Raw genomic sequence first — 26,911 nt, forward strand, 5'->3', positions numbered from 1 at the left:
AGACGTGGATTGCCAATGACACTATCTGGGCATGTTTTTGTCCACACTTGATCTTTTTGGACACCTGAGCCAATACATTCCCTTTTTTCCTTGAACCAGTTTACATTGGGTTTCTGATACTAGCATCTCCCGAAGTCCAGTGGTGTGGCCCCTGCTGATGTCTCCCACCTCGTCTTCTGCCACGTTCCCCCATGTTCTCTATATCATTGCTGTTCTGACTTCTGTCAGTTCCTAGAAAAATCCATGTACTTTCCTACCCAAGGGACTTTGTTCTTATTGTTCTCTTTCCTCTAAATGGTCTTCACTGCCTGTCGTCACCTTCAGATCTCTGCCGAAGCGTTACCTTCTCCGAGGCTTTTCTGTCACAGACTACACACATAGCACATACATGCTCACACACTAGACTGCAAGTTCCCTCTGGGCAGGGACTACACGTGACTTGTTCAGCATTGTTATTCCAGTGCCTGGCACATAGTAAGTACTACAGAAATATTTGGGCAGGCTTCTTGAATGTGCCACACTTGTTCTGCTTTTCCTTCTGCTTAGAATTCTTTTTCTTTAATTCTTTGCATAGCCAGTTTCTTCTTATTTCAGTCTCAACCCAAGCTCCACCTTTTCAGGAAGGCCTTTCCTGATCATAAAGTCTATGATTCCTCTCCCCGATCCTGTCTCTCACATCATCTGGTTTTACATTATTCATTATATATGCCCTGAGATTATCCAGTTCAATTTTTTTGTTTATTTATTTATTTTCTATCCTCAAACACAATGTAAGCTCCCCGAGAGCAGAGACGGTCTTAATCAAAGCTTCATTTCCAACCCCCTCAGCAGTGCCTGATATATTACGGTTTCAATAAATATACACTGATTGAGTGAATGAGTGAAGGAAAGTCAAGCACTAGAGATTACACTCACTTGCATGCTTTGCCTTATTTAATCCCTACAAAAGCCTTATGAAGGAAGCACTATCATACTACTCATTCCATATTACAGAGGAGAAAACTAAGTCTTAGAGGGGCAATGTAATTTGCCCAAAATCACATTGTTCATAACTTGAGAAGCTGAAATTCAAATCAAGATATGCCTGCTTTGTGAATGACAGTTCATTTTCTACATCTTAAAATATGTTTTATTTCTCATGATTTGAGTTTGGATATCATAGCTGGTCTCCAAGTAGAAAAACAGAGCTCCTACTCTCCTCCCCTTAACCCCATTAACTTTATCCTCAGAGTTACAGGCAGAGCAGCTGGACAGCTTGCAACCTTAGGTAGGGGTAGGTCCTGCCTTCACAGATTCACTACACACAAGGAAGCAGGAGCGTGCACATTATCTTAGGCTTCCAGCTTTGAAAGAGAGAGCCAAAAGGGGCTGGCCTGGGCACGCACTAGGAACTTTTCCCCAGACTTCACTAATCAGAATGGTTTTCTCTTCCCAAGGGGTTGGGGCCAGAGGAAGGGAGAGAAGGAGGGGTGTGAGGAGAAGGGCAGAATTGTTTTCCTAATACTTCCAAGTGGGCCAAAGTTCCTGTTTAATGGGTGGATGCAATAACACGGGGAGAGGGAGAAATTTCCCCAACTCCAACCCTCAATTAGCGAAGAAAAACCCTTAGTTTGCAATTGATGTTGGAGATTCTGGGATGTAGTGGTGAGGGATATATCTGTATTGGCAGTATCAGGTCTCAGCCTGGCCAGCAACACAATTAATGATATCGCTTCTAAAAATCACTCGGTACCTCTGTACTAACTTTGGAGTCAAGTTTAAACTCTTCCTCAGGGCAAGGCACTTCGTGAGCAACCCTTGGCCCCTCTGCAGTCTCACCTCCTGGTGTCCCACTGACATCCCCCATCAGCCATGGTAGAGAAGACATGAACATGTTGCAACTCCTCACAACTCTAAGCCTTTGGAAATGTCATTTCTTCTTCCCCTGGCTAATTCATATTCAGCTCTCAAGATTAGGCAGTTAACCATGAGCAGCTTCGAGGCAGGTTATGTTTTACCAATCTCTGTATCCTTGAGCCTCTCAAAGTAGCTGCCTTGAATGAGTTTCAGAAGGTTAGCTGAAAGGCAACCTTGCTTGGAAATCTTCCTGGCACCTCAGGAGGTGGTTCTCCTCCTTGCTCCCAAAGCACTCCAGCACACCTCTATTTATAATTCTTAAACTATACCTTTTTAATTGTATTATTATTATTATTTTAGAGACAGGTCTCACTCTGTTGCCCAGGTTGGAGAGCAGTGGCACAATCATGGCTCACTGCAGCCTCGAACTCCTGGGCTTAAGCAATCCTCCTGCCTCAGCTTCCCAAGTAGATAGGACTGTAGCAGTGTGCCACCATGCTGGGGTACTCTTCTTAAAATGTTCTTTTTTCTTTTTGAGGAAAGAGTTTGTGTCTTATGTGTCACAGGGCCTAGCACATAGGAGGCACTGGATAAATTAAGTTTTGAATCAAACCTCTTCTGAGCCTTTGTGATGTGGAAGGCATGGTGCTAGGTACTACTGGGGGTATACAAAGTCATGTCTCTGATCTTAAGGAAATGAGAGTCCATGGGGAACAAAACATGAAAAGTCCATAAATATATTTCTTAGGGCACTGTGAGATAACTCGAAGTTAATTCTACAGAAATTTAAAAGGAGAGAACATTTCTGACTTATGTAACAATTATCACACACCCTCCTTTTCACTTGGAAACGGACTCTTATCTGTTAATTATTTTCTTAATTGTTTAGAAGTGTCTTTTATTGTGTGTCTTGGATCTGTTTTAAAAGTAGGTGGGTCATAAATAATAAATAAAGAAAATGGGTGATCAGGCTTAGGAGGCCCTCTGGGTTGTGCATTCAGACAGTATCCAAGAAGTTTGACTTGGTGTGAAGGGGTGGGATTACATGTTAGAGATAGCAGGGTTTAGATTCTACATAGAAAGGAAGCAGGCAGTGAGCCCCAGGAGGAGTTGAAGGAAAGCGGTTACAAAAATGGATGCTTCTCAAGGCCCTCCATTAAGCCTCCTGGGATAGGTCTCCTGTCTGTCCCTAGACCCCAGGGTACTGCTGGGCACTTCAAGGGAGGCAGATAATTTGAATACTCATGAGTCTTGGAATGTAGGAATAACAATTCATCTGAACAAGTAAACAAGATAGACAATTTTTCCCCCATTGGGAACATGGGGTCTAAAAATCTGATTTGTGCCTAGGGATTATCAGTATAGAATTTTCATTATTTTATTGAATTGATATTGCATAGTTATGTAGGATAAGGATCTAGCACTTGAGTTATGAATAGCTCAGGATGACACAACATACAGTGGTTAGTTGGACTGGATATGTCCATAAAGCTGAATTCTATTTCAACTATGAGCATCTCTGATTCTGCTTCTGATTCTAGGTGACTTTAATCCCAAATTGAATTTTCTGACATTTCTGTAAAATGGGGCATGAGAGAGCACGTCGGTTATGGGGTTTAAACTAAAAGCAAAGTTTGCTTCTCCAGGGCAACTGAGAAGTGCCTCCTTGGTCAATTAAACCACACTGACATCCCATTTTCCTTTTCTTCTTTTTCATAATTAGAGAGGAAGTGGAGGGAAAGGAAATAAATAACTTTAACAAAGTATGCCTAGTTTAAATGTACCGGATCCCCGCTCTTTTTATAAACTCATAATTCTCATTGCATCACTAATTTGAAATTAATCACAGCTCCGTGGTGTCTCAGAAAGCTTCCTATTGCTTTTCACTACGTAACTTTCCACGTCTGTGTGCTTGATACTCTAGAATGTTAGGCCACCAGAAGAAAGAGGATATATTTTTTTGATAGTCGAATTCCCTTCAACGTCTAGCATAGTGCCTTGCACATTTACCCACTCAAAAAAAAAAAAAAATGCTTCTTAAGGAATAAATGAATCCCTAGGAGGAAAAGTGAAAATGAAGGTTTTCTCTCACGATGAGAAGGTGTATTTCTCCGTTCCTTTCAGATATGCATCAGCTAGTCAGCGTAAATTGTGCTTTTTATACGCTCACCAGGTGTAGGTAAGAGCTTTGGCTGAGATGGAGAAATTCATCGCGGGAGGATAATAAAGCGGGAGGGGATTTGGCAAGCTCAGAGCCGCCAGGAGGAGGCGGAGTCGCGGAGAGTTTGAGTATTTCCGTCCAATCAAAAGGAGACTGGAGGAGGAGGAGGGGGAGATGACGGGGGAGCGGGAGCTCAAGAATACTGCCCAGTTACTCTAGCTCGCCAGGCCGAACCGCAACTTCTTGACTTAGGTACTTCTACTCACAGCGGCAGATTCCGAGGCCAACTACAGCAATGGCTTTTGCAAATCTGCGGAAAGTGCTCATCAGTGACAGCCTGGACCCTTGCTGCCGGAAAATCTTGCAAGATGGAGGGCTGCAGGTGGTGGAAAAGCAGAACCTTAGCAAAGAGGAGCTGATAGCCGAGCTGCAGGTAAGGCGAGCGAGAGAAAATTGAGGTCTCCAGGGCAACCTCCACGGGAAAAGGCTGACTGCGCCCTGGCCATGGCGCCCCCCTCACGAGCCCCTGTATCAGTTAGTTCTGGGGCCTCCTGAGATTGGGGGATAGTGGGGAACGGGGGCGGGGGGGGGGGGGGAGGCAGAAAGAGGGAAGAACAAACGGCGGCGAGAAGCAAACTTTGCTTTTAGCTTGCAACCGCGTCTTTCACGTTGGCATGCCCCCGCTAGCACTGCGAAGTTCAGGCTGCTCCAACTGGTCCTGCAGGCTGCTCGCGGATGCCAGCGCGGCGCCCCTGTGCCTTCGCACGCAGTTGTTCTGGCAGCCTCGGGCTGCCTCTTCTCCCCACCCCCCCCCCAACCGCCTCCTCGAGAGGGGATCGGGAGAGGGGGGCCAAAGTGGCTTCCTTGCGGAGAACCCAGGGACTGGCGATTCTTCCCAGCCAAGTTCTGGGCGACCCCGCCGATTCCAGCCTTCCTTGGCGGCGGGGGAGTCGGGGGACGGGGGAACGCTGGCAGAGTCCCAGCCAGTCTCGTGGCTGCTGGGGCAGCTGCAGGGGAAGGCAGCCCTAGTAAAGCAGCAAACACGTACCCGCCCCTCGTCTGATGCAAGACTGCTCCGTGCTTTCGCCGCGCCTCTGCCTCCTGGGAGCCTTCGGAGGAAAGGGGGACGGGCGGGGAGCGCTGGGATCCAGATTTAGCCTCCTCCCCACCTTTGGTTTATCGCTGGTTGGGAGTGACCAGACTCGACTAGAATCCGATCCCAAACGCTCCCAGATGATTTATAGTCTTAGCAAATTTTTATCTCCGTTTGTTGTGATATATAATTAATCTACTTCAAATTTTTATCTACCGTGTTTGAAAAGGCCTGCTGCGCTTAGTGGCCTTGTTCAGGATATTTATTTTGTGAACTCTTCACTCCAGTGCCTGCACTTTCGACCTCTGTAGTCGACCCAGCTGCCCAGTCTCTACCTCACCTCATCCGGTATATTCTCCCCCACCCTCCAAATCGCACAGCCGCCTTCTGCCAGCCTCAGCTCTGTCCACCACCTTCAGCCATCTCCTCCTCCGAGGACCCCTTAGACTGCAGAGGCTGCTGCTTTTGCTTTAGCTGTGCCACAACCACGTGGTCCTGGAAACTGCCTGACTCTCTTTGTCTGCCTTTGTATCTGCTGGCATGGATGCTGTCACCATGGCATGGCACTATATCCAAGTATCCAGTCCTGCCCTGTACTCAGAAGAGTTTGGTCCCTGCCTTCAAGAAGTTTGTAGCCTGGTTAGGGAGTGTGGCTAACACGCAGGAGACAGTTGAGCAGATGACACAGAGCATAGCCCCGAATTAGACCATCCAGCTCCCTAACCTCTGCCTGCTCCCTTGCTGGAAAAGGGAGAGAAGGGGCCGATCATCATGCACCGAATTGGTGGGCAAGAGCTCAGGACCTCAGTAGGCAGACTCCTCACATCTGTCACCTCATTTCTTGTGTGAAAAGCTATCAGTGGCTCTGGGGAACGACCAGGAAAGACAGTGAGGTGTCCTCCAGAACAGCCTCTGACTCTCACCTCCACCAGAGCTCCAAGTTGGGGAGAGGGTGGCAATCAAGGGCTTTCACCTCTCTAAAGGAAATTAGAAACCTGATACCCCAATGAGGGGGTGGGGATAGGGAGGGAGGAGGGCAGAATTGAGAGAAATGGGAGGCCTCTTCCGTAATGAGGGATTGTTCTATGAGGGATTGTTCTACGAAGTCAGGAATCAGCTGGGTGGATGCTGGGAATCTGGTGCTGAAACTTGGAGAACATTTTAAAGGCACTGAAAACTCTTGGCAGGAGAGGAGGGGTGTTTGTTGGCGAACTTGACTGCTGGGCATTGTTGGACTGTTTGGTGGGAGGGCTCAGCTTAGTGTCTGTCTTTGCAACACATTTGGTTCAGAATGCCAATTAATCTCCTTGGTCAGCCCACTGAAGGGCCCTCATTTCTACACTATGCCTTTTTATTCTGCATGAAGAGGTGTCTGGCATAGTGTCTCCTGCCCTCCCCCACTGAAATCTCTTTAATGCTGAAGGAAGCTTTGGCCCCATTGCTAGAACTCGGCCTGGCGTTGGTTCCCACTGCCTTGTATTCTGGGCAGGCAGTCTCCTCTCACTCACCCCCTGGTCAGGAAGTATAATCATTCCTCCCTGCCCTTTCAGTGGTGCTTTTCAGACTTGAAGCAAGTCATAGTTCAGTTTAATGGGTCATGACTAGCATTTTAAAAAACAAAGTAGGAAATATCAGACAGCAATGCAGATAGTAAGGCCATAAGTATTGTTTCATGAATTTTGTTTCAATTATGTGTGTAGTTGTATGTGTGTGGTATGTGAGTATGAAATTACAACTTAAAAATGTGTTTCTTGGCCGGGCATGGTGGCCCACACCTGTAATCCCAATGCTTTGTGGGGGCCAAAGGAGGCAGGTCATTTGAACCGAGGAGGTTGAGATCAGACAACGTAACATGGCAAAACCCTGTCTCTACACAAATACAAACATTAGCTAAGCAACCTGCCACAAGACTGTAGTCTCAGCTACTGGGGAGCAGGGTGGAGGGCTGAGGCCCTGGTTGCTGTCACTCTTCCCAACCTGGTGCTTTGGTGGCAGGATCGCTTGAGCATAGGAGGTTGAGGCTGCAGTGAGCCATGATCTCGCCATGCAGTCCATCCTGGGCAACAGAACTAGACCCTGTCCTGTCCCTCCACCAAAAAAGATGTGTTTCTTACAATGAGTCTCAGTGAAAAAGTTTGGAAAACGTTGGCTTAAAATAATAAAGCATCTTGTTTGGAACTCACATCTTAAATATACCTAATATGCAGGAAAATATTTAAATAATATTACCATGTATCAGTAGCTTTTAAACTTTGACTGTGGCCCACAATAAGAAATTTGTTTTATGTCATAACTTAAACACTCATACATATATGTACACACAGACACACACACATTTTATGAAATACTTACTCTTTTTACATATGATGCATTCTGGTATTTTCTTCTGTTTCATTAAGTAGCATTGCTGGTCAGGACCACTAAACTAAACACTGGTAATGGTATTTAATTTACTGAAGCACATCCATATCTTCATATCAGAACTTTAAGAAAGATTAAGAAGGGAGTAAATCTTTCCATGCAAGATTTCTTTTCAAAGCCTCCTTAAAATAGCAAGTTCCCAGACTTTACACAAGGATTTAGTTTGCAAAAGTTAAATAACCACCAAATTAATCAGGATCACACATCTTGTGCAGAACAGGGTAGACCTGCCTCCCCTATAGCTGGGGAACATGACCTGGATAGTTTCATTGTCTTGTCCTGTGATTTAAGTCGGAGGCACAGCCGTGCTAGATTTACCTCCTAGGCCAAGCTTGTCCTCTTGGGAAAGGAAGCATGTGTGAACTTGAGGAACGGGAATGGGTTCCCACTGCTGAGTTAGCAGTTTGTCTGGAACAGCCATAAATCAAGCAGTTTTCTAGCTGAACAGCAGCTAAGAACAGGGAGGACCTGTAGGAGGTGTGGGAAGTGCCTGTTCCAGCCACAGTGCAGGCACAGAAGCCACACGCAGAGGGCAGTGAACATCAGAATTTGGTGCTGTGTAGAGAGAGACTTGCTTCCTCACCCAGGGAACTGACAAAGAGGAGGAAGGATCTCTGGGCGCTGGAGAAGTTTTAATCGCAAACTGCAGAGGATGTGAGCGGATGTGTGCATTTGGTTAGGGCTGTAGTTTGCATAAGTAGAGGACAGGAGCAGGCAGCTTGGGGGTGAGTTGTGGCCTGAGGAGGGAAGGGGCCTGGGTGCAGGGGGTTTGAGGGTTCAGCAGGAGGTAGGTTGGATTCAGGCTGTCTGTGAATATGTGCTGATTGAATGAGTGGATAGAGTGGGTAGTTGAAGTTGTAAGAGGCCTTGGGAGCTCATTAACTCTGACTGGTGTGGGATATCTGGTTCTCATGTGGGACCAAGGTCTCCTGAGTGACAGTTTCTGCCCTTGGGACAGGTGAGACCTGATGCTCATCTGTAGGAGTCTGACTGGGGACTCTTAGATTCCCTGGCACCAAAGAAAGCTGGTTTGAGGGAAAAGTCCAGAGACTACAGCGTAAATCTTCACAAGGGAGATCCACCCAGAGAGGCCGTGCTCATGAAAGGAAAAATAGTGCTGTTTCTGTGCTTGTTCAGGGGCTACAAGAGCGGGTGGACTTTGAGGAATCTGCATGCTCTCCAGCTAGTGTTGTCTGTGTGGAGTAGGTTTGCAAGGTTTGAGGAGCATTGTGGCAGCTTTGGAGAGAGCATTGAAGAAGGCTGGACCCTTAAGGCCCAATGGAATGATTGGGTAGAGCCTCTGGAGCAGGACTGGGCCTGAGATGTGGGCTCCGGAACTTGATGCTAAAGAGACAAAGATGATAAGATAGATGACTCTGGGTGGTCCCTTCTCCTCTTGCGCCATGCCTGCTTCTTGTCGGTTGACTTTTGGTCCTGGCTCACCACTTGAAAGGAGGTTGTGTTTCCTCAGTGTGTTACCAATTATCTAAGGTGTCATTGCTGGCTGCAAAGAAATGCCCATTAAAATGTGCATACCCACTCACTGTCCAGGTGCCCTCCAAAAAGGCCGTGCGGTGTACACTCCTGTTTCCCTCCATGCTCACCAATGTCGAATATTATTCATTTTCTTTTTGCCAAAACAATGCCTGAAAATATCACATTTAAAAATTTATATTGCCTTGATATCTAGTGTTGAGGAGTCTGTAAACTAGTGAAACGAGTGACCACTTTGTAGTTCTTCTGTGCATTGCCTATTTATATATTTACCTATTTTTTTATTGTGTTCTTTATCCTTTAAAAAAGTTGATTTGTGGCGCATGCCTATAATCCCAACTACCCAGGAGGCTGAAGCAGGAGAATCGCTTGAACTTGGGAGGCGGAGGTTGCAGTGAGCCGAGATCGCGCCATTGCACTCCAGCCTGGGCAATAAGAGCGAAACTCTGTCTCAAAAAAAAAAAAAAAAAAAAAAAAAAAAGGTTGATTTGTAGGAATTCCTTCACTTATGGCAATGAATCCTTGTTCTGTTACATATGGTGAAAGGCGTTTTCTCTGCATATCAGGACCACTACTTGCCTTTGTTTATGGGATCTTTTTCCATGCAGAAGTTTAAAATTTGAATGTAACTGAATTTGTCAATATTTTCTTCCAGTGTTTCTGGGATTTGTGCCTTGTTTATGAAAGGTTTTCCCAATCCCAGTCATAAAAATATCCCCTGACATTTTCTTCTAATGCTTGTATTTTAAAAAATTCTTTAATTCATCTGGATTTTTAAAAATCTGAAGTGAGGTAGCCATCTATTATTTTTCTTCCTGAATTTTCATAACACTATTTCTTGTTTAGTTCTTCCTTTCCCCATCACTTTGAGTTCTACTTTTTATTTTCTAAATTCTCACGTATTCTGTCTAGTGTCTGTTTAGTTCTGTTGACTGATTTGTCAATTTCTGAACATGTTTTTCCTGCTTTTCTTCAGCTTCTTTTAATAAGATTTTTGAAAATCCTTGAGCACTCTTGGAAATAGAACTTATGCTTCCTTATCGCCGTCAAAGGAAGGGATTTCTGAGCGGCGATATTCAGGCATGTAAAGTGTTAAAGTTATTTGGGAAGGAGGGTGAAGGTGTGAGGATGGGGGACTGATGAGGGTGATTTCTATGGGCCTCTCGTCACTGAATTCATTTATTCAATGGAAGTGTATAAAACACTTCATTGTGAAGTACCAACTGTGAGCTTGCCTACAGGCCACAGGCAACTTGCTCTTCTCGACAGAGGCATTTGTGCCTATTTCTATTATCCCTCGGTAGGCAGGCTGGCTGGGAGGAGCAGGTCACCAGAAGATCCAGGGACCTTTGTTAGGGAGCTTCCGCCATCTTGGAGAAGCCACATGATTTCTGGCAGTGTCTCTCCTGGTTTAGGTGTCTCAATGCTGTTTTTGGAAGGTAGTTGGAACTTGGACTTTGGTACTCAACAGATTTGGACTTGATTCCAGCTTCTGCCATATGCTAGCTATATGACTTCAGCAAGTTCTCTAAAGTCTTTGTCAATTTGCTTGTCTGTACTATAGGGATAATTGTAACATCTGTCCTAGGATTGTTGTGAAGCACAGTGCTGGACGTAAAGTACTTGCTCAAAAAATGGTAGCTATTGTTACTAGTAAATCTCTCCAACGGATTTTATGGTTTGGTTTTTGCACCTAACTGGCCATTGCCTTGGCTCTGGCCTTATCTTCTTGACATCTTGGCAGGTCCACCCACTCTTCTTCAGTTACAGACTCAGAGTTAGCCAGTGGCAATGACTTTCCAGTTCTTGGCTGGTTTTTGATCTGTAAGAGTGGCCTTGGGCAGGTTACCTCTCAAAGCCTCTGTTTCTTCATCTGGAAAGTGGGGATAATTATACCCCTTCTCCTTGGAGTTGTGGAGAGAATAATGTAAAGCAATGGTGTAATGCCTGGTACCCAGCAGGGGCTCGATAAATGGTTTATGTGCTGGTGAGGCTGGTACTATGGATATATGGTATAGAGTAGGTAAAGTTTTAATACAAAATCCCTGCATTAGGCATAGACAATATAACTAAGGAGACCAAACTGCAGGTCTAAGAGAGGACAACTGATACGAAACATATTATATTGGTGATCACAACAAAAATGGTGGGGTGTAGGGGCAGTGACAGTTAGTTCAGGGTCGTTGGCAAATGTTTCCTGAAAGATAACTTTATTGTGCCTTGAAAAGTCAGTAAAGTGTGTCCAGGCAGGGAAATCCTTTTCTTTGGAGCCTGTGTGGTGGACCTGAATGTGAAAAAGATGTCAGTATCCCGTTTTCTGCCTGGCTTGGCTGATACTTAACTAGGCTGCTATCGGGGGAAATCAGAGTACCTCCAGATGCTCACCTGGTGTTGGCCTCAGCATTGGGGCAGTCAGCACTGAGGTGGCTTCTGTTTGCTTCCTCTAAGCCCTGGGTGCCCGTGTGACTTGTATAAACCTAGATCATCATCAGTTTAGCATAATGCCAGATACATACATGGCAGGCATCCAATAAAATGAAGAAAGAGAAGTACAGGGGAGGGGAAGGGGAAGTGGGCGGGCTTAACTCTGTTGGGCTTCAGTGTTTCTGCTGTACAATGGGGTTGGACCAGATGCTGGGGAACATTTCTTCGAATCTCCCACTCTGAGGTTCTAGTTCAGAACCTCAGACATAAAAGGGCTTGGAGTGTCTTCCAGGCAGCCTGCATGTTTCTCTCTGCTGGTAGGCACAGCCCCCAAGCAGTGAGGATACGCGATGCATAAACATCTCCGGAGGAATCGTTCTACTATTGCCCTTGAACAATTATTCCAGTATTTAGACGCTCTTAAGGCTTAAATATTCTATGCAGCGACCTAAGCATCATTCCTCTTCTCTTCTCAGTGGAGATAAAATTACCCACTGCTCTCCTTACATTTACTGTGTCCATATTTGCTCCTGTGCTCTAGGCTTCTGCACGACAAACACAATGTGGGCCCTTACCCTAGGAGCCAACTTCTCATGGCCTTTCCCTGTCTCCAGAATCCATGCAGTGGGAATGAAGGGAAAAGAAGGTTTTCATGGGATCCAGCGGAGAGCTCTATGGGGAAAATGGATCTGAGGAGCCATTTCTTTTATTTTACAGATAGAGAGTAGGGGTATAGAAGGAGGTGAATTACCACAGTGAGCCACTCATTGTTGGCAGACTTAGGATTAGAACTCTGTTTTCCTGATTCCTAGCTTGGTGCTTTTGCAAGTACACTTACTGCTTTCTCACCGGCCTGGGGTCTGCCACTTTGGGACAGAGTGTGGACTTGCTCACCTGCTCCGTTTCCTAGGGATTCTCATTCTGTGTTTGAGCAAGAATATTCTTATTCTGGAAGGAACCACATACCACAGGATTCTGGGTGAACATAAGGAAGATGGTCTTGGGGATCTAACTTTGCTCACGTATAGTGGCTGTGATGAATTCAGTGTCTTATTTTTTGCATATGTATATTTTTAGTCTAATATTGCCTGAGTGTCTGAGCAAGCCTAGATGAATTTAATTGCTCTCCTTCTTCCCCTGCCCCTCTTCCTTTGGTCTCTTTTTTAGGAAATGTTTTTCTTTCAACATTTCATTTCATTCATTATTTACTCATTCAGCCAACCAACATTTATTGAGTGCCTTCCCTGTGTCAGAGACAGGGACTTACAAGGTAGAATTTGATCCCACCTCTGCCCTTCAGTAGCTCAGTGTCTAATGGAAGCAGTGGTGTTCATTAAGCACGGCCAGATACTGTGCTAGGTGCTGTGCCTGTTCTCTCTTGCTTCCTCCTCACACACTTGAGGAGGCCGAAGCTGATTCATAGCTGGGAAGGCAGGGGCCTTGGATATGAACCCAGGCCTGACCAATGGCAGAACCTATCAGATGTGTGCACTGATGACATTGCCTTTCTTTCTTTGGATATGTCAAAATCAGTCAGCTTATAGGAACCCCCATTTTGAGCAAGCAGTATGCAGGAATGATAGGGTATACAGAGAGGCACAGGAAATGGCCCCTGACTTCCAGCATGTGTCTGATGGACATCCAGGCTACAGGCATCATGGTGCTGTCTAGAGAGATGAGCCAGGTGCCCAGAGCCCATGGGCCAACGCTGCCCTTTCCTGAGCATGCCAAACAAAGCACTTGGTGTGTTAGAGGCACAGTCTCCTCCACTCTAAGTAAAAATCAGCATGAGTCCTAGCCCACATTTCCCTAGTGAGTATACCAAAGATGTCTATGAGCTGGCAGTCATCAGTGACTTCCTAAGGTTCTGGGAATGCATCTCTTACTCAGGAGTAAGCAACGATGTGCCTGAGGTTTTAGGAGTTCTCACAGAATGACTTTCTGGACCCACATGTTTCTTCCGCTTCAGGACTGTGAAGGCCTTATTGTTCGCTCTGCCACCAAGGTGACCGCTGATGTCATCAACGCAGCTGAGAAACTCCAGGTGGTGGGCAGGGCTGGCACAGGTGTGGACAATGTGGATCTGGAGGCTGCAACAAGGAAGGGCGTCTTGGTTATGAAGTAAGTCATGGAAGCTGCGGGGGGCGGGGAGCGGTGGTGAGTGAGGAGACTGACCGCACCACAGGAGAAAAAACTCACTTGAGAGAAAGCTGAGTCCATTGGAAGGGCTTCCAGGAGGATGCCTGCTCTGGGGCCTGCATGGTCAACACACACAGCATAGTGATTCCAAGGTTTTTGGAAGGCAGCTATGCTCACCACTACGTCACCAATACCATCAGGGGGTTCCAGAGTTTTTGAAATTGAGAGTCCCTGCGTAATCTCAAAATGTTTCACGGACCCACTCCATGCGCAGTGCTTGCACCTCTGCGACCTGGTTCAGGAATCGGAAGGTCAGTGAATTTATCTGCATTTCCTGCTCCCATCCAGCCCCCTCTGCCTCTATTAATGCTGTTTGTGGCAGGTTTTTGTCAGCTCTACTTTACTGTGCTTGTACAGAGGCACAACCTTTGCTAGTAGACTAGTGACTAGAATCCTTGCCCTCCCTACTTCCCTGCCACCTTCTGGAGCTAAGACACTAGTTTCTCTTTCAGTGCTCTAGGGCAAGAGGAGAAGGGTCCCCTTTAAAGCTGTTTCAGCAAAAGCAAGGGGCAGAGGTCATCAGCACGCCAGTGCTGTACTGTACCTGTTCTGTCACTTAGATGGTATGGCAAGGCCATCCGCAGCCTTCTTTGTCCTTAAGACTTTTCTCTTCTCCTGTGGACTTCATTGTCCTTAAGACCTTTCCCCTCCCCTGCGCTGCACTTCCCCCTGTAGGGTAGAGGTTAATTGGTCACCTGACTGAGGTCAATATTCAACAGTAGAAATGTTAAACGGTAACCCATCCCACATTCTTGCCTTGGACCCAGAGGCAGCCAGGCCCCAGCCTCTGCGCCTCTACTTGCTCCCCCATACAGCCTGTCTGCTGTGGGAGGATAAGAAACCAGATGGTTTTGCAAACAGATGACTCTGAGAGTCCCTTTATCTTATACAGGATCTCTTGACTTTTTCTTCTTGTAACCTTATTAACCTTCATTCTGGAGATGAAAAAGACAGACTCAGTAGGAGAATAATCAGGGTGAACACGTATATGAAATTCTTTCAAAAACCTAAAAAGCCTTTGAGAAAAGAAAAATAGTTCTGTGGGTTGCCACCTCTATTCTTTTTTCTATAAAATGGGCAGAGTCTGCACTGCCCTGTGACTTAGGGTATGAGGAGGCTTTCTCAGTTCAGAACTTGTTGAGAGATAGAAAGAGTAGTCAGACAGGCGGAGATTACTAATAAAAGCTAGGTTGGGGCTGGGTGCAGGGGCTCACACCTGTAATCCCAGCACTTTGGAAGGCCAAGGTGGGAGGATCACTTGGGCCCAGAAGTTCGAAACCCAGCCTGGGCAACAAAGTGAGACCCGCCCCCATCTCTACAAAAATAAAAATAAAAAAAAAATTAGCTAGGTATGTTGGCACCAGCCTGTAGTCTCAGCTACTAAGAAGGCTGAGCTGGAAGGATCGCTTGAGCCCTGGGAAGTCAAGACTGCAGTGAGCTGTGATCATGCCAGTGCACTCCAGCCTGGGTGACAGAGCGAGGCCCTGTCAAAAAAAAAAAAAAAAAAAAGGTTGGGTAACTTGATGAAGATATGCAGGCAATGGGCTGAGCCCTGAATTTGAGAGACTCGGCCTTGGTAAGATCAATGGTAAGAGCAGCAGGGAATTTGTGCTTTCTGGAGGCAGGTAAATCCTGAAATAGGAGAAAGAAAAGGGCTGAACCACACGCAAATCTGATCATGTAAGACACTTCTCTGCCTTGGGAGAAGTGAGTGTTTGGGTAGAGAGAAGCCAGATATGTTTCTCTAATGGAGGTCCCTCTGCAAGGAAACATAAACCCAGGGAAAGGGGGTTTCTTTCCAGCCCTTTGCTTAGGGCAAGAGTACATCAGAGAACTCTGGACAGTGGCGTGGTCAGCTCATGGAGCAGGAGAGAACGAGCACAGCCTGCACTCAAGGCTTTCTCTTGGGGCAGGAGTGGGAATACTGGGTCTGTGCCTATTGATGTCCCCCTTTTTTTTATTTTTAGCACCCCCAATGGGAACAGCCTCAGTGCCGCAGAACTCACTTGTGGGATGATCATGTGTCTGGCCAGGTAAGTCCCTGACTTCTCAGCAAAGCTAGTCTCTCCAATCTGCCAATTATTACCATTTGCCAAGCAAACGGACCCAGAAAAACTTAGAAACATTTCATCTCAGCGACATGCGGACTGCTGAGAAGATGACATGCAGACTGCAAAGAACCTTTAAGACCATCAGGTCCTCTATTCAACATTCATTACACAGGTTCCCTAGTGCACAAAGGTGCACTTCTCTTTACTCGTGTTCTATTCTCCATGCGGCAGACACTCTGCCTTCTCTAGCCTCCAACTCTTGCAAATGTTCTCCGTACCCTGCTGCCTGGAGATAACAAGGAAGGATGCTCCAGGCAGCAGGGTATGGACAACTTCTAGGTACCCTCTGCTTACTTTTCAAGATTAAGCTTCAGTGTTAATTTATCCAAGAAGCTCTCTGGCTTCCCCAGCTAGACTATGTCCCTCTCTGATTCCCCTGGCCCTCAGGGCTTATCTCTGCCACTGCCCTTACAAATCTGTATTGTAATAGACTGGAATAAGAACCTGCTTCAGGGTCCCTGTGTGTTCCTGTGGGTTCATAACGCAATGGAACTCAAATGGGCAAGACTCTTGCTCTTCTAGCAGGAGTCCCAGGCCTCTTGAGTGGATGGGGCAGCCTAGAAATCAAATGGATATGGCACAGAATGTACTTGAATCTCAGTATGTCAGTTAGTAATTTGGCAAAACTGATTGCATGGAGCACTTCTGTTGAACAGGCAATTCAAGCATTTATGTGGTCAAGGGGAAGAACAAGCCTCCCACTAAACAGGGGAGGAAGCTGTTCTAGGTCCCTTTGAAGCTCCATGGATTCCCACCACCAGGGGACATAGGCATCAAGCACTCCTTGTTTCTCTCCCCGGTCCTGAAACTTTCCGGGACCAAGAAATTACTTTTCCCACAGCAAGACCTGCTTTCCCTCCTGCTGGAGGAGGATCTGGAGGAGTTTACCTCTGCTCTAACTCCCCCACAGTTTCCATCTGAGCTGTCTGGTATTCACTGATATTCACTGGTAGATGAAGGGAGGCAGTGTGGGGAAAGGAGAAACAGGGATAGCTTACACAGCAGTAGGGTCTCAGCCTAGAAGGGGCTCCCAAGCTGGCAGCCTGGTTCTGCCAGAACATCTAGGCTGAGCGTCTCTCCCCCTGGAGAAGTATAGAAGCCTGGTGCCCTGGTTTCACTGTAGCTATTACCTTCAGTGATTTTTTTTTTTTTTTTTTTTTTTTTTTTTTTGAGTAAGGGAAAAGATCTCAATGTGGCTTTCTAATTAATTACCTCACTTTTTTTCTGGAGTTGGAAGGAAAGGATTGGGAGGCAGCAATACTTTTCCCTCCTTTTCCAGGACGAGCTTTGTTTAAAGGAATCGGTGAAGTGCTGTGGTTTAAAAGAAGCTCCCCATTGTCAACGGCTTCCCATGCCCTCACTCATCAAAGATGCATCGAAACTAGGAAATGCACACACCCTGTTGGGAAGGAATACGTTCGTTCCATCAGGCTGTTCCTAGCAGGGGGGACTGTAGGAGAGAGTGGATGCTATATGTAGACTGTACAGGGTTGGGCAATGTGGGCGGAGAGCAGGCGTGGCCGGGCCCCACAGTGGGGACTTTGAGCTGATGGAGGAGGCTCCTGAGGTGCAGAAGAACAGCACACAGAAAAGAAGGAAGGAGAGAATCAACAAATGTAGGTTTCACCATTTTTGCCTGCTTTACCGTCTCTTCCTCTAGTAAGTCAGGCCAGCAACCATTTAATTGTTGTGAGGCCCCTCGTCCACATTAGAGTCCTCTCCAGTCTGGCCTGATAAGGATTCCAAAGTGTTGAAACCTGGAGAGGCTCCATGATCAACTGGGGGCAGCAGCCAGAGAAAGGGTTTAGGGACTTCTTGTGTTCTGTGGTGTCGCGTGCATACATCTTAGATAGCACTGTGGAGTCTGGTGGGAAGAAAACAGAATGTGAGGGAGAGGAGAGAGGGGCCAGGCAGGGGCTCTGTCTCACTAGGTCAAAGGCATTTTATCAGGCAAGCTTTCCCAAGAAGTGAACAGTTCCTCAAGGCAAGTCCCTGTCCTTATTACCCGCCTGGTGGGTCAGAGCAGTGAGGTGAATGCAGCTTGTCCCCCATGTGGCTTGGTACTGAAGTTCTTCTGAGTTTACCCATAAGATGGTGCGCCTCTGTGATTGAGGAGGACAGACTCCACCTTCAGCCTTACCCTCAGAGGGAGATGGATGTCCTAGTGATGTGTAGAGATGAGAGAATGTTTTTGTGTTAAAAGTTAGTGAAGTGAAAGCACAGAAGTAGCGTCTTGAGATTTCTCTTTTCGCATGCTCGCTCACTCCGAGGTTTTTGGCAGGAGGTTAAAGGCCTACATTTAAGTACTCAGGAGGCTGGCCGTGCTGGGCTTGACTTTGCTGGCTTTGAATCTGTTCAAGTGCCTCCAGTTGGGTGATCTGGGGTGAGTTGTTTAACGCCCAGTGCCTCCCTCCGTGCAGCTGTGAATATTAGAGGAGTTAATGTGTGTCTAAACATTTATTTTAGGATGTCTAAAATAGAGAAAGTGCTCCTTAAACATTGTTCCTCATTTCTTCCTTTTTGGCCTCCAGAGATGTGTTGATGACCCATGCCCACAGGACACATATCGCCCTTTCACCTCTAACGTTGCCCTAATTGCCACTTCCTCTGTCTCCTCCAGAAACACAGACTTCCATCTGAACTAATAGGAGGAGACAGGCTGTGAAGCGTGTGTGTGTGTGTGTGTGTGTGTGTCTGTGTGTGTGTGTTTTGGTGGTGGTGGGACAGGAAGGTGGTGTGGATGTTTAAAAATGTTGGGACCACGCGTTCAGGACAGAATGGAAGTGTCTAAGCTTTGGCATCCACCCACCCACTCCAGACTAGTCTAAGGCCCTCAGAGTTAAGAAACTCTCAAGGAAGCATAGGTCATTAGGTGTTCTCTTCATAATAATAGTAGACGTTGTAGGTTATGGTGCTGGATGAGATTGGAAGATGAAAATAATTCCTTGAGCTTCTGGAGTACTCGATGTCATCAGAGTTGCCCAGTACCCCACTCAGTTATCCCTACAGACCCTGGAGGATTGGCAATCGCTTAAAGTAAAAAACTCATTCTGATTGATGCCTCAGTGGCTGAGGTGGAATCCGTACCTCCTCCCAGACGCCTGACTGGTCACAGAAATCCCAGGCTTTCTAAGTCAGATCTTGCCAAGGGTTTCTCTCTTCTGTTTTCCCTTTACCCTATATCAATGTTCCTGAATCTGAACCCCCAGACCCAGTTCTTGGGGGAGTGGCTGTTACGGACAGTGACTGCTCAAACCAGTTGTTGTGTCTCCTTCCTGGGCTGGCGGGAGTCCAGGTGGACCCTCTGAACCTGTGTCTATCCTTGCAGGCAGATTCCCCAGGCAACGGCTTCGATGAAGGATGGCAAATGGGAGCGGAAGAAGGTGAGCAGCGGCCTTGACTCGCCCCACCTGGGCTCAGGGCCCAGGGTCCACTCATGTTGCTGACTTCAGCTTCTTTCCTTTTGCCTGTTTGGTTGCAGTTCATGGGAACAGAGCTGAATGGAAAGACCCTGGGAATTCTTGGCCTGGGCAGGATTGGGAGAGAGGTGGCTACCCGGATGCAGTCCTTTGGGATGAAGGTAGGATGTTGCTGGAACCCTGTGATGTGGAACTTTCTGCAGCAATTTTGGAAAAGGCAGCATGTCTGGGCAGAAGTCAGAAGCTTTGTTCTTGGAGGGTCTGACCCTCCCTTGGAGCCCCCATCTAAATAAGCGTTAAAGCCAAGGAGGGAGGGAACACTGACCTGCTGATCTGGACTCAAAAACTGGGAATACTTGGTGGGGGTCCTTTAGCTCTCTGATGAATGAATAGCCCTGAGTCCCAGTGAACCAGATGTTGATAGCAGTTTTGAGACCTTGGTTCTTGTCTTCTTAGTTTAAAAGAATTTAAACAAGAGATGCAGTGCAGCATTGAGGAGTTTATTGCAAAGGAAAAAGAATATTTTGAAAGTTCAGTGCAGAGCAGACAGTACCTCTTGAGAGAGAGAGAATTTAGGGTGGGCTGCTCATAAGAATGAGGCAGTGTTGATTATTGCTGGAGAAACTCCCTTTATGGGAGTTTTACATGATTATTCATAAGGAGGTGGGAAGAGCTGTTACTAGGAATCATGTTTCGGGTGGTCCTCTAGGTGCACATGAGTAGTAGCTGTACGTGCTTGTTCATTTGGCGCATGTCTTATCAGCATCTTAAATCTCCACCCAGGAGTGTGTTTTTTACTATTAGAATGAGCAGGGGTCAGTTTGAGGACAGGAAAAATCAAAGTGCACAGACTGTCTAGATGGGAAGTTCCCTACTGAAGACCGCTTTGCTTGAATGAGCTCAGTTATAATATGAATTCCAAGGCTTATTGTGTTGACTATAGGATTACCAAGGTTGCTGCACTTCCGTGATTACCTATCCTACATCACAGGCAGGGTGCTTGTGTCCTGCCCATTCTTTCTTTCCTTCCTGGTTTTGTTGTGTCTGCTTTCCTGTGATAATTCAGAAAACAGGAACAGGTTTATGGCCTCACAGTAGAGCCTTACATCCATTGTCCATCTGTCCTTCCAGTTTCCCTCCATATTTCAGAAAAGATTTTAAAATGCTTGTATGTACACTGTGATATGATTGTAGAGCCTATGGTGGCTGGAAGACCTCACACCTGTCTCAGAAATCACACCTGACTCCTGTCTTCCCCCAGGCCTCTTCCTTTTCCTACTCTGGGAGCTCAGTAGGCTTCTGGCTAAGGGAGGGTTGCAGTTGGTAGCAGTACCATCCACGTGGGCTAATCCAGCAGCCCCTGCAAATGAGAGAGGCAATTCAGCTAAGAGAGGAGATCTGCAGGGCTTCCCAGATAGGCCAAAGAGATGAACCCACTAAGGCTGCTATCGGACATCTCTCTGTTCACTTTCTGTTTTAGGGAATTACAGGGATTATGGGGTCAAACGGCAGCCACGGAGTCTTTATTTAAACATTGGGAAATTAGTTTTGACAACCAGATCATGTCAGATCTAGAAAAGTGTACATGGAACTGCTATGGAACTCTCCCTTTTTCTACATCCCTCCTACCTTCTTAGAGTTAGAAGGGATCTTAATAGATTAACCTTTAATTTTACACTGACATCTAGAATTTGTAAGCTTATGCCTAAGGACTCATAGCAAATGGACAGTAGCCTAGAGCCTGGTGCGCATCGTATTGTACACATTGAATATTATCCCCTCCCTCCTGCCTCCACTCCCCACCTTATTCATTTAAGTCAGCAAGATATGTTTCCTAAGCCTCTGCACTGAGAAGGGCCAGGTGTATTCTTGACCCCTGGACTCCTGAGAGAGGCAGATGTAGCCCAGCAGGATCATTGATCATGTAAACAAACCACAGCCTTGCCCTCTGTGCAGGGATGGTGGGATGCCATCAGCCACAAAGAGCACTCCCTCCTCCATCCTCTTTTGTAAGAGATCAAGGGTCAAGGTTTAGCCCATGGAGAGTTTTGATCTAAAAGGCAGAGGTCAGGGGTTAAGTAAAACTAAGAGCACTCATAGCCAAATGGGTGAGCATTTCATTGATGAAGCAGTAACTTGGAGACAGGCTCCAAACCAGTGGCCGTTCCAAGGCTCCTGCCCCCTTCCCCAGGGGGTCCTCTTCCCCATGACTCCTCTTCCCGGGCCTTCCTTCTCCATGGCACCACTACACATCAAATTCCTGGCTCAGCAACATTCTTCATCATGGAGACTTCGGCAGTGACTTAAACCAAATGAAAAGCCCCACCTCATTCCTGAATGATTGAGGTGATAGGTAAGCTTGTCTGTCCATCTGGCACTGCCCAACTCTCTACCCTGGGCTGCTTCCGAGAGGTGCAGGGGTATCTGGGACCTTGAGCATCAGTGTCAGGAAATGTCTGACACCTCTCAGGCATGTGTTTGATTGAAAGAGATGTCTAAGGCTTGCTTATTTCAGTGTTAATCTGTGCCTCAGGGCAGGTGACCCACTGAATGTTTAATTCCCATTCCCAGCACGGTGTGGAGGGTGCCGGTGCCTTCGCTTTGCATTTCTTCTGTCCAGATGTCTCTGGAGGGTCATTCTTAACTGTCTTGCTTCCAGAACATGCTCTTTGTAAAGCCCGGAAACATGGCTGGGATCATTCTGCCTCCCACCTCAGCCCCTCCGGGGCTGCCTGGACCTCATCATTCCGGAGGGTCTAAGTGGCCTCTCCTCATGCTCAGCTGCTTACCTCGACCACGTCATTATCATACTTTTGAGTCTGGATGAATTTTGTCTCAGGGCGGAGAGCTCACCAGTTCTAGTGGTCTTGGAGAACAAGATTTTCTAAAGGGAAAGGAAGATTCTTGAACATATTGTGAAAGAGACGTATAAGCATCCAGACAGGAAAAGAGGATAAGTGTTTATTAAACACAAGTTATTTCAAACTAACCTCATTCTGCCTTTGGAAACCATTATTAAACTGGTAAGGTATGGAAATCCGTAGGTGTCATATACCTGGACTATTTAAAATTATATTTTAATCATGCAATAAACGAGTGCATTCTCATATAAATTAAAACATAGACAAGGCTATACTTGATTACCACCTGAACGGTAAACATCAGTTTAGCGTCCCGGACTTTTCTATGCATTTGCACAGAATGCGTACAGTTCCATGCCCGTGGAAGGATTCTATGGCTGCAAAGAATAGAATATTGTTTGGTGATGTTAAGAAAAAAAACATGTTTATCTCAGAACAACTAAATCTAGCATGTTTTTAAACAGTTGTGTGGAATTTTGTTGCGCAGATAAATTGCTTTTTATTTGGCCAGTCTCTCAATCATGGGCATTTAGCTTGTTTATAGATGTGGACTTCGGTAAGACATCTTTCATGATTCCCTCGGGGTTCAGATGGAGCCCCTTGAGCTTGGTGCTATTGAAGGGATTAGTGCTTGGTGCTTTGTGGAATGGGCCACCTCAGTTTGGAGGGAGATTGTATGCGATAGTGCCAGGCTCTGCCTTGCCCACCGTTCTCATCAACAGCTTGAACCATGTGTCATTTGTGGATGGCAGGAAGCAAGGAGAGGTAGTTAATACTTAAGGGTGCAGAATCAGGTCCGAAAAGACCTGTGAAGGCTAGAATGGGTGGGCACTCTCACAGGAAATTTAGCTAGAATGCACTTCTGCACCCTACTTGTGGGTCCAAAAAGCAGCTAGACAAGTTTGAGGTGTAGAAGCACTTGTCAAAAGCTTTTCTAGGGGAGCAGGACTTTGGTTTACAAAAGAGCAGTGTGGTTATCAGCGGCATAGCTGATAGAAAAGGTAACCTGACATTTGGCAGCATTAAAAGAAGTATGGCTCCCGGAGCAAGGGAAGTGACGTTCCTCACGCTCTGGCCTGATCAGCCTGCAGCCTGCCTGTGGTCTGAGTCATACAGGTCTTACGCTCTAGACTGTTCTGTCTGCGTGAGACTTTTTCCTTAGAATGTGTTAAGAGGCACAAACCAATCAAGAAGCGAGCCTTGTGCTTTCTTATCAAGGTTTTTGGAGAGGGAACAGACAAGCATCTCTTTAACAGTTTCTTTGTAGCCAGCATTGTGATGAATCCAGCTTTAGCCCAGAGGGATGGATGTTGAACGTGAGGCACCAGTTATCACAGATTCTTTCAGGTCCAGCTAATGTTTGCTGAGGTCTGCTGTGTCAGTTCCTGTGCTTGAAATGACTCTGCGGGGTCAGAATTATTATCCCAGGGTTATAGATAAAGAAACTGAGGCCCAGGAAGGTTCTATGATATGCTGAAGATAATGCGACTACTAACTGGTGAATTCTGGCTCAGCCTTCCAGGCTGGCGTTCTTTGCCCAGTACCACTTGACTTTATTCTTGATCCATTGTAGGTAAACAGTCGCTGTGCCGTGCCAGTATGCTTAGCTATTCCAAGGACAGACACTCTCAGGATAGGCAGCTCCTATCTCAGTGTGTTACCTGGAATGCTTACTGCCCAGAGCAGTGATTCTCAAACTCAGAGCCTCAGGTTCTGGCAAGGTGCCTTCAGGACACAGGTGGGAGCCAGGAGGGGCCCAGGGAGACAGCAGGTGGTGGCACTGTGAGCCTTCACCTCTGCAGCTTTGAACTGACCTGTTTGTATATTTGGGTCTCTGTTTAAGATTTCATTGCCCTGGTAGGGAGGGTTCCCATGCTAAACCGAAAATTCAGCTATGGGGCAGAGAGAGCAGGTGACGGTGAGGATTCTTCTTCAGAGCCTCTTTAACTGGGAGGCCTCCTTGCTCTCCTCTTTGCTCTGCTAAGCCAGCAAGGCCCTGCAGCCAGCATACCAGCCTCTCAGGGCTGCCTTCTGTGGCCTCAGGCAGGTAGGAGCCACCAGCTGCCCTGGAGTCCTGCTTAGAATATGAGGCTTCCTCTGTTGCCTCAACATCAGGAGTCTGGCCTGGGGCTGGGATTGAGGTGAGGGGACTCCTTCATGTTTCTCCCCAAGGCTTCTCTCCGGGAGTAGTCTTTGAATCGTGTGTACCCAGAGGTGCTCCAATGTCTGTATATTAGGACATCTGACCCTTTCCAGCACACATCAGGACCCTGGCAGGCACGTGTGTCCTGGGCCTGTTGTCACCCTTTCCATCCCCTCAACATTGTCTCCTAGTATCAGAACCCCAACCCCCAGCTGAGTTCAGCTCTTCTCTGTCCTGGTTATCTCAAGTGGAAAATGAGAACAGAGGTTTGCTCAGCCAGATTCCTTCCCTGCAGTCATCTGCAGATAAATGAGATACTCTCTGTGAAAGAAGGAAGCTGGGTCAGTGCTTCGCTGACCACGGAGGAAGATGCTCACCTGCTCCTCTCCCCAGCCCCCTCCCTCCAGCCCCAGGCACCTGTCTGTGGGGGAGGTCAGGCTCAGCCTGCAGGCTCCTTCCTCCTGCCAGCCCCCAGGTTGTTCTTGGCTCCTGAGCATGGAGTAGACATCAGTCAGCCTGGACCTTGTGATCTCTATTGGTGCTCCCTTCCTCTCCCCGCTCCATATGAGAAAAAAAAAAAAATACATCTGGATTAGAGATGAACAGGGCCATTGTTCGGGCCAGCCTCAGGACCAGCAGACAAAGAAGACTTGTGACAATGATGGCAGGAGATGGCAGGGATCCCGTCTCCTCCCCTGGACACTGTCTCCTCCCACCAGAAATGAGTAGCTTAGAGCTGAGGGGAGCCGCAGTGTCTGAAAAAGACCACCAGCGTTCTGAGCTGGAGGCTGGTGTGGGGCCACTTGGCTTTCCTTATTCCACAAGGCTAATGATGAAGAAAAGGATCCAGAGGCTTCACCTTAGTCATAACCATTTTAGCTTCTGCCTTAGAATTACTGAATTTGAAGTCCTCTTTCCTATTATGTTCTTTTTTATTTCATTTTATTTTATTTTTTTCTGAGACATCTTGTTCTGTCACCCAGGCTAGAGTGCAGTGGCACAATCTTGGCTCACTGCAGCCTCAACCTCCTAGGCCCAAGTGATCCTCCTGCCTCAGCCTTCTGAGTGGCACAGGTGCGTGCCACCACACTTGGCTAATTTTTTAAAAATTTTTGTAGAGGTGGGATCTCACTATGTTGCCCCAGCTAGTCTCCGACTCCTGGGGTCAAATGATCCTCCTGCCTCAGCCTCCCAAAGTGCATGAGCCATAGCACCCAGCTTTCCCATTATGTTCTAAAGTATCTATTCTGTATCCCTAATTTCAAAAGTAATTTATGAATAATGTAGTAGAGAACTTAAAACCACAGGAAAGTATAAAGGAGAAAAATAATTCCACTACCCAGAGACAACCGCTGTGAAAGTACTATGCTGTGTGTTCTTTGTTTTTGTCTAATCCTGGGCTCACTCTTTGTATTCTCTCTCGGGGTTAAGGGGGATTTTTCTTCAAATAATTCCCAGTGATTGCACGTGAGGGTGAGGGATGGCTGCAATGATCCGCCCAGCTCCTTCATTTAGGATTGACGACCCAGGTCCAGGGGAACTGACCTGTACCTTTCCACACAGTGGGCAGTGACTGGGGGAGGACACAGGCCAGGCTTCCTGGTTTAGAGGACATGCAGTCTCACTCCCACTCCGGGTCCTGCCTTGTACCCCTGTTGCCCTCCTCCTTCACCTCTGCTCACTTTGTTTTAGTACCTGATGCACCTGTCTGTTTTCTGGACTGGACCCTCCAGCTGCAGCTGCCATTTCTCCTCCTCCCTTTCCTGGCTGTCCACTCCCCACATGACTGCCCTCCCTCCCTCAGGGCTCCCCGCTTTCTAAGGACTTCCAAGCTCCAACTTGTCCAGACGTACATGCGCTATTGTTGCATCTGTGGGTGGTCAGAGCATGGAGGCAGATGCACCTTCTTTTGAGCTCTGGTTGTGCACCTCCTCACTGTGGAAGCCCTGCTTCCCTCAGCTCTCAAGCAGACAAGAACAGTCCCAGCATCATTGTGTTGTCATGAGAATTAATTAAGCTGAGCATGGTACTTAGTATATGGCAGATGGTGCTTAGTATATGGAGCATGGTACTTAGTGTATGGTAAATTAACTGGAGAATTAATTAAGCTGAGCATGGTACTTAGTATATGGTAAATGCTCAAAAAATGTTTGCCATTCTTAATAATAACACTACTAATAATTAAGAATGGCACTCTCCCTCTCTCTTACTTCCTACCAGACTATAGGGTATGACCCCATCATTTCCCCAGAGGTCTCGGCCTCCTTTGGTGTTCAGCAGCTGCCCCTGGAGGAGATCTGGCCTCTCTGTGATTTCATCACTGTGCACACTCCTCTCCTGCCCTCCACCACAGGTAGGTGTGTCCTTACATTGTGGATTGGTCACAGAAGCCACAGACCAGTTAACAAATGGGCCGTCCATCTCAGCCTTCTCCAGACAGTGGTAATGAGCTGCGGGGAGAGGTCCACCTGGGTCCTGCAGAGCCTGATTCTTTGTTAGACACCCCTGCATCGGATAGGGGAGAGCGAGCCAGCTAGAAGTGCTTGGGGTCTAGGTGAGCTGAGCACAGGGACGACCAGTGACCCCCATGGATGCTTTCTGCAGCCCCTGCAGGGCTTTCTGATTCCCAGACCCACTTGAAACGGTAATATCTCAAGAATTTCTAAGATGTTTCTAAACTGAGTCTGGCCCAGATCCTTAACAGGGACTCCTGCCCCAGAGCATCTGAGGAGGAAGAGATGAGATCAAA

General features: G+C 47.0%; 1 protein-coding gene across 2 annotated transcripts in view; it reads left to right on the plus strand.

Annotated features, from left to right (window-relative positions):
- Positions 1–1,221: 1,221 nt before the first annotated feature.
- PHGDH (phosphoglycerate dehydrogenase) overlaps positions 1,222–26,911 on the plus strand; it is a 33,125-nt gene continuing 7,435 nt past the window's right edge. Inside the window, exons 1-7 of one of the 2 annotated variants that reach the window (XM_025389377.1) lie at positions 1,222–1,267; positions 4,010–4,430; positions 13,399–13,550; positions 15,596–15,661; positions 19,068–19,122; positions 19,221–19,319; positions 26,383–26,515. In XM_025389377.1, the coding sequence (XP_025245162.1) occupies positions 4,293–4,430; positions 13,399–13,550; positions 15,596–15,661; positions 19,068–19,122; positions 19,221–19,319; positions 26,383–26,515 (643 nt within the window). In that variant the 5' untranslated portion in view covers positions 1,222–1,267; positions 4,010–4,292. Of the gene's footprint in view, positions 1,268–3,803; positions 4,431–13,398; positions 13,551–15,595; positions 15,662–19,067; positions 19,123–19,220; positions 19,320–26,382; positions 26,516–26,911 lie in introns of those variants that run through there. The other variant, XM_025389371.1, reaches the window with a different exon arrangement.

Source organism: Theropithecus gelada, chromosome 1, assembly GCF_003255815.1.
Source record: "Theropithecus gelada isolate Dixy chromosome 1, Tgel_1.0, whole genome shotgun sequence".
Classification (NCBI taxonomy): domain Eukaryota; kingdom Metazoa; phylum Chordata; class Mammalia; order Primates; family Cercopithecidae; genus Theropithecus; species Theropithecus gelada.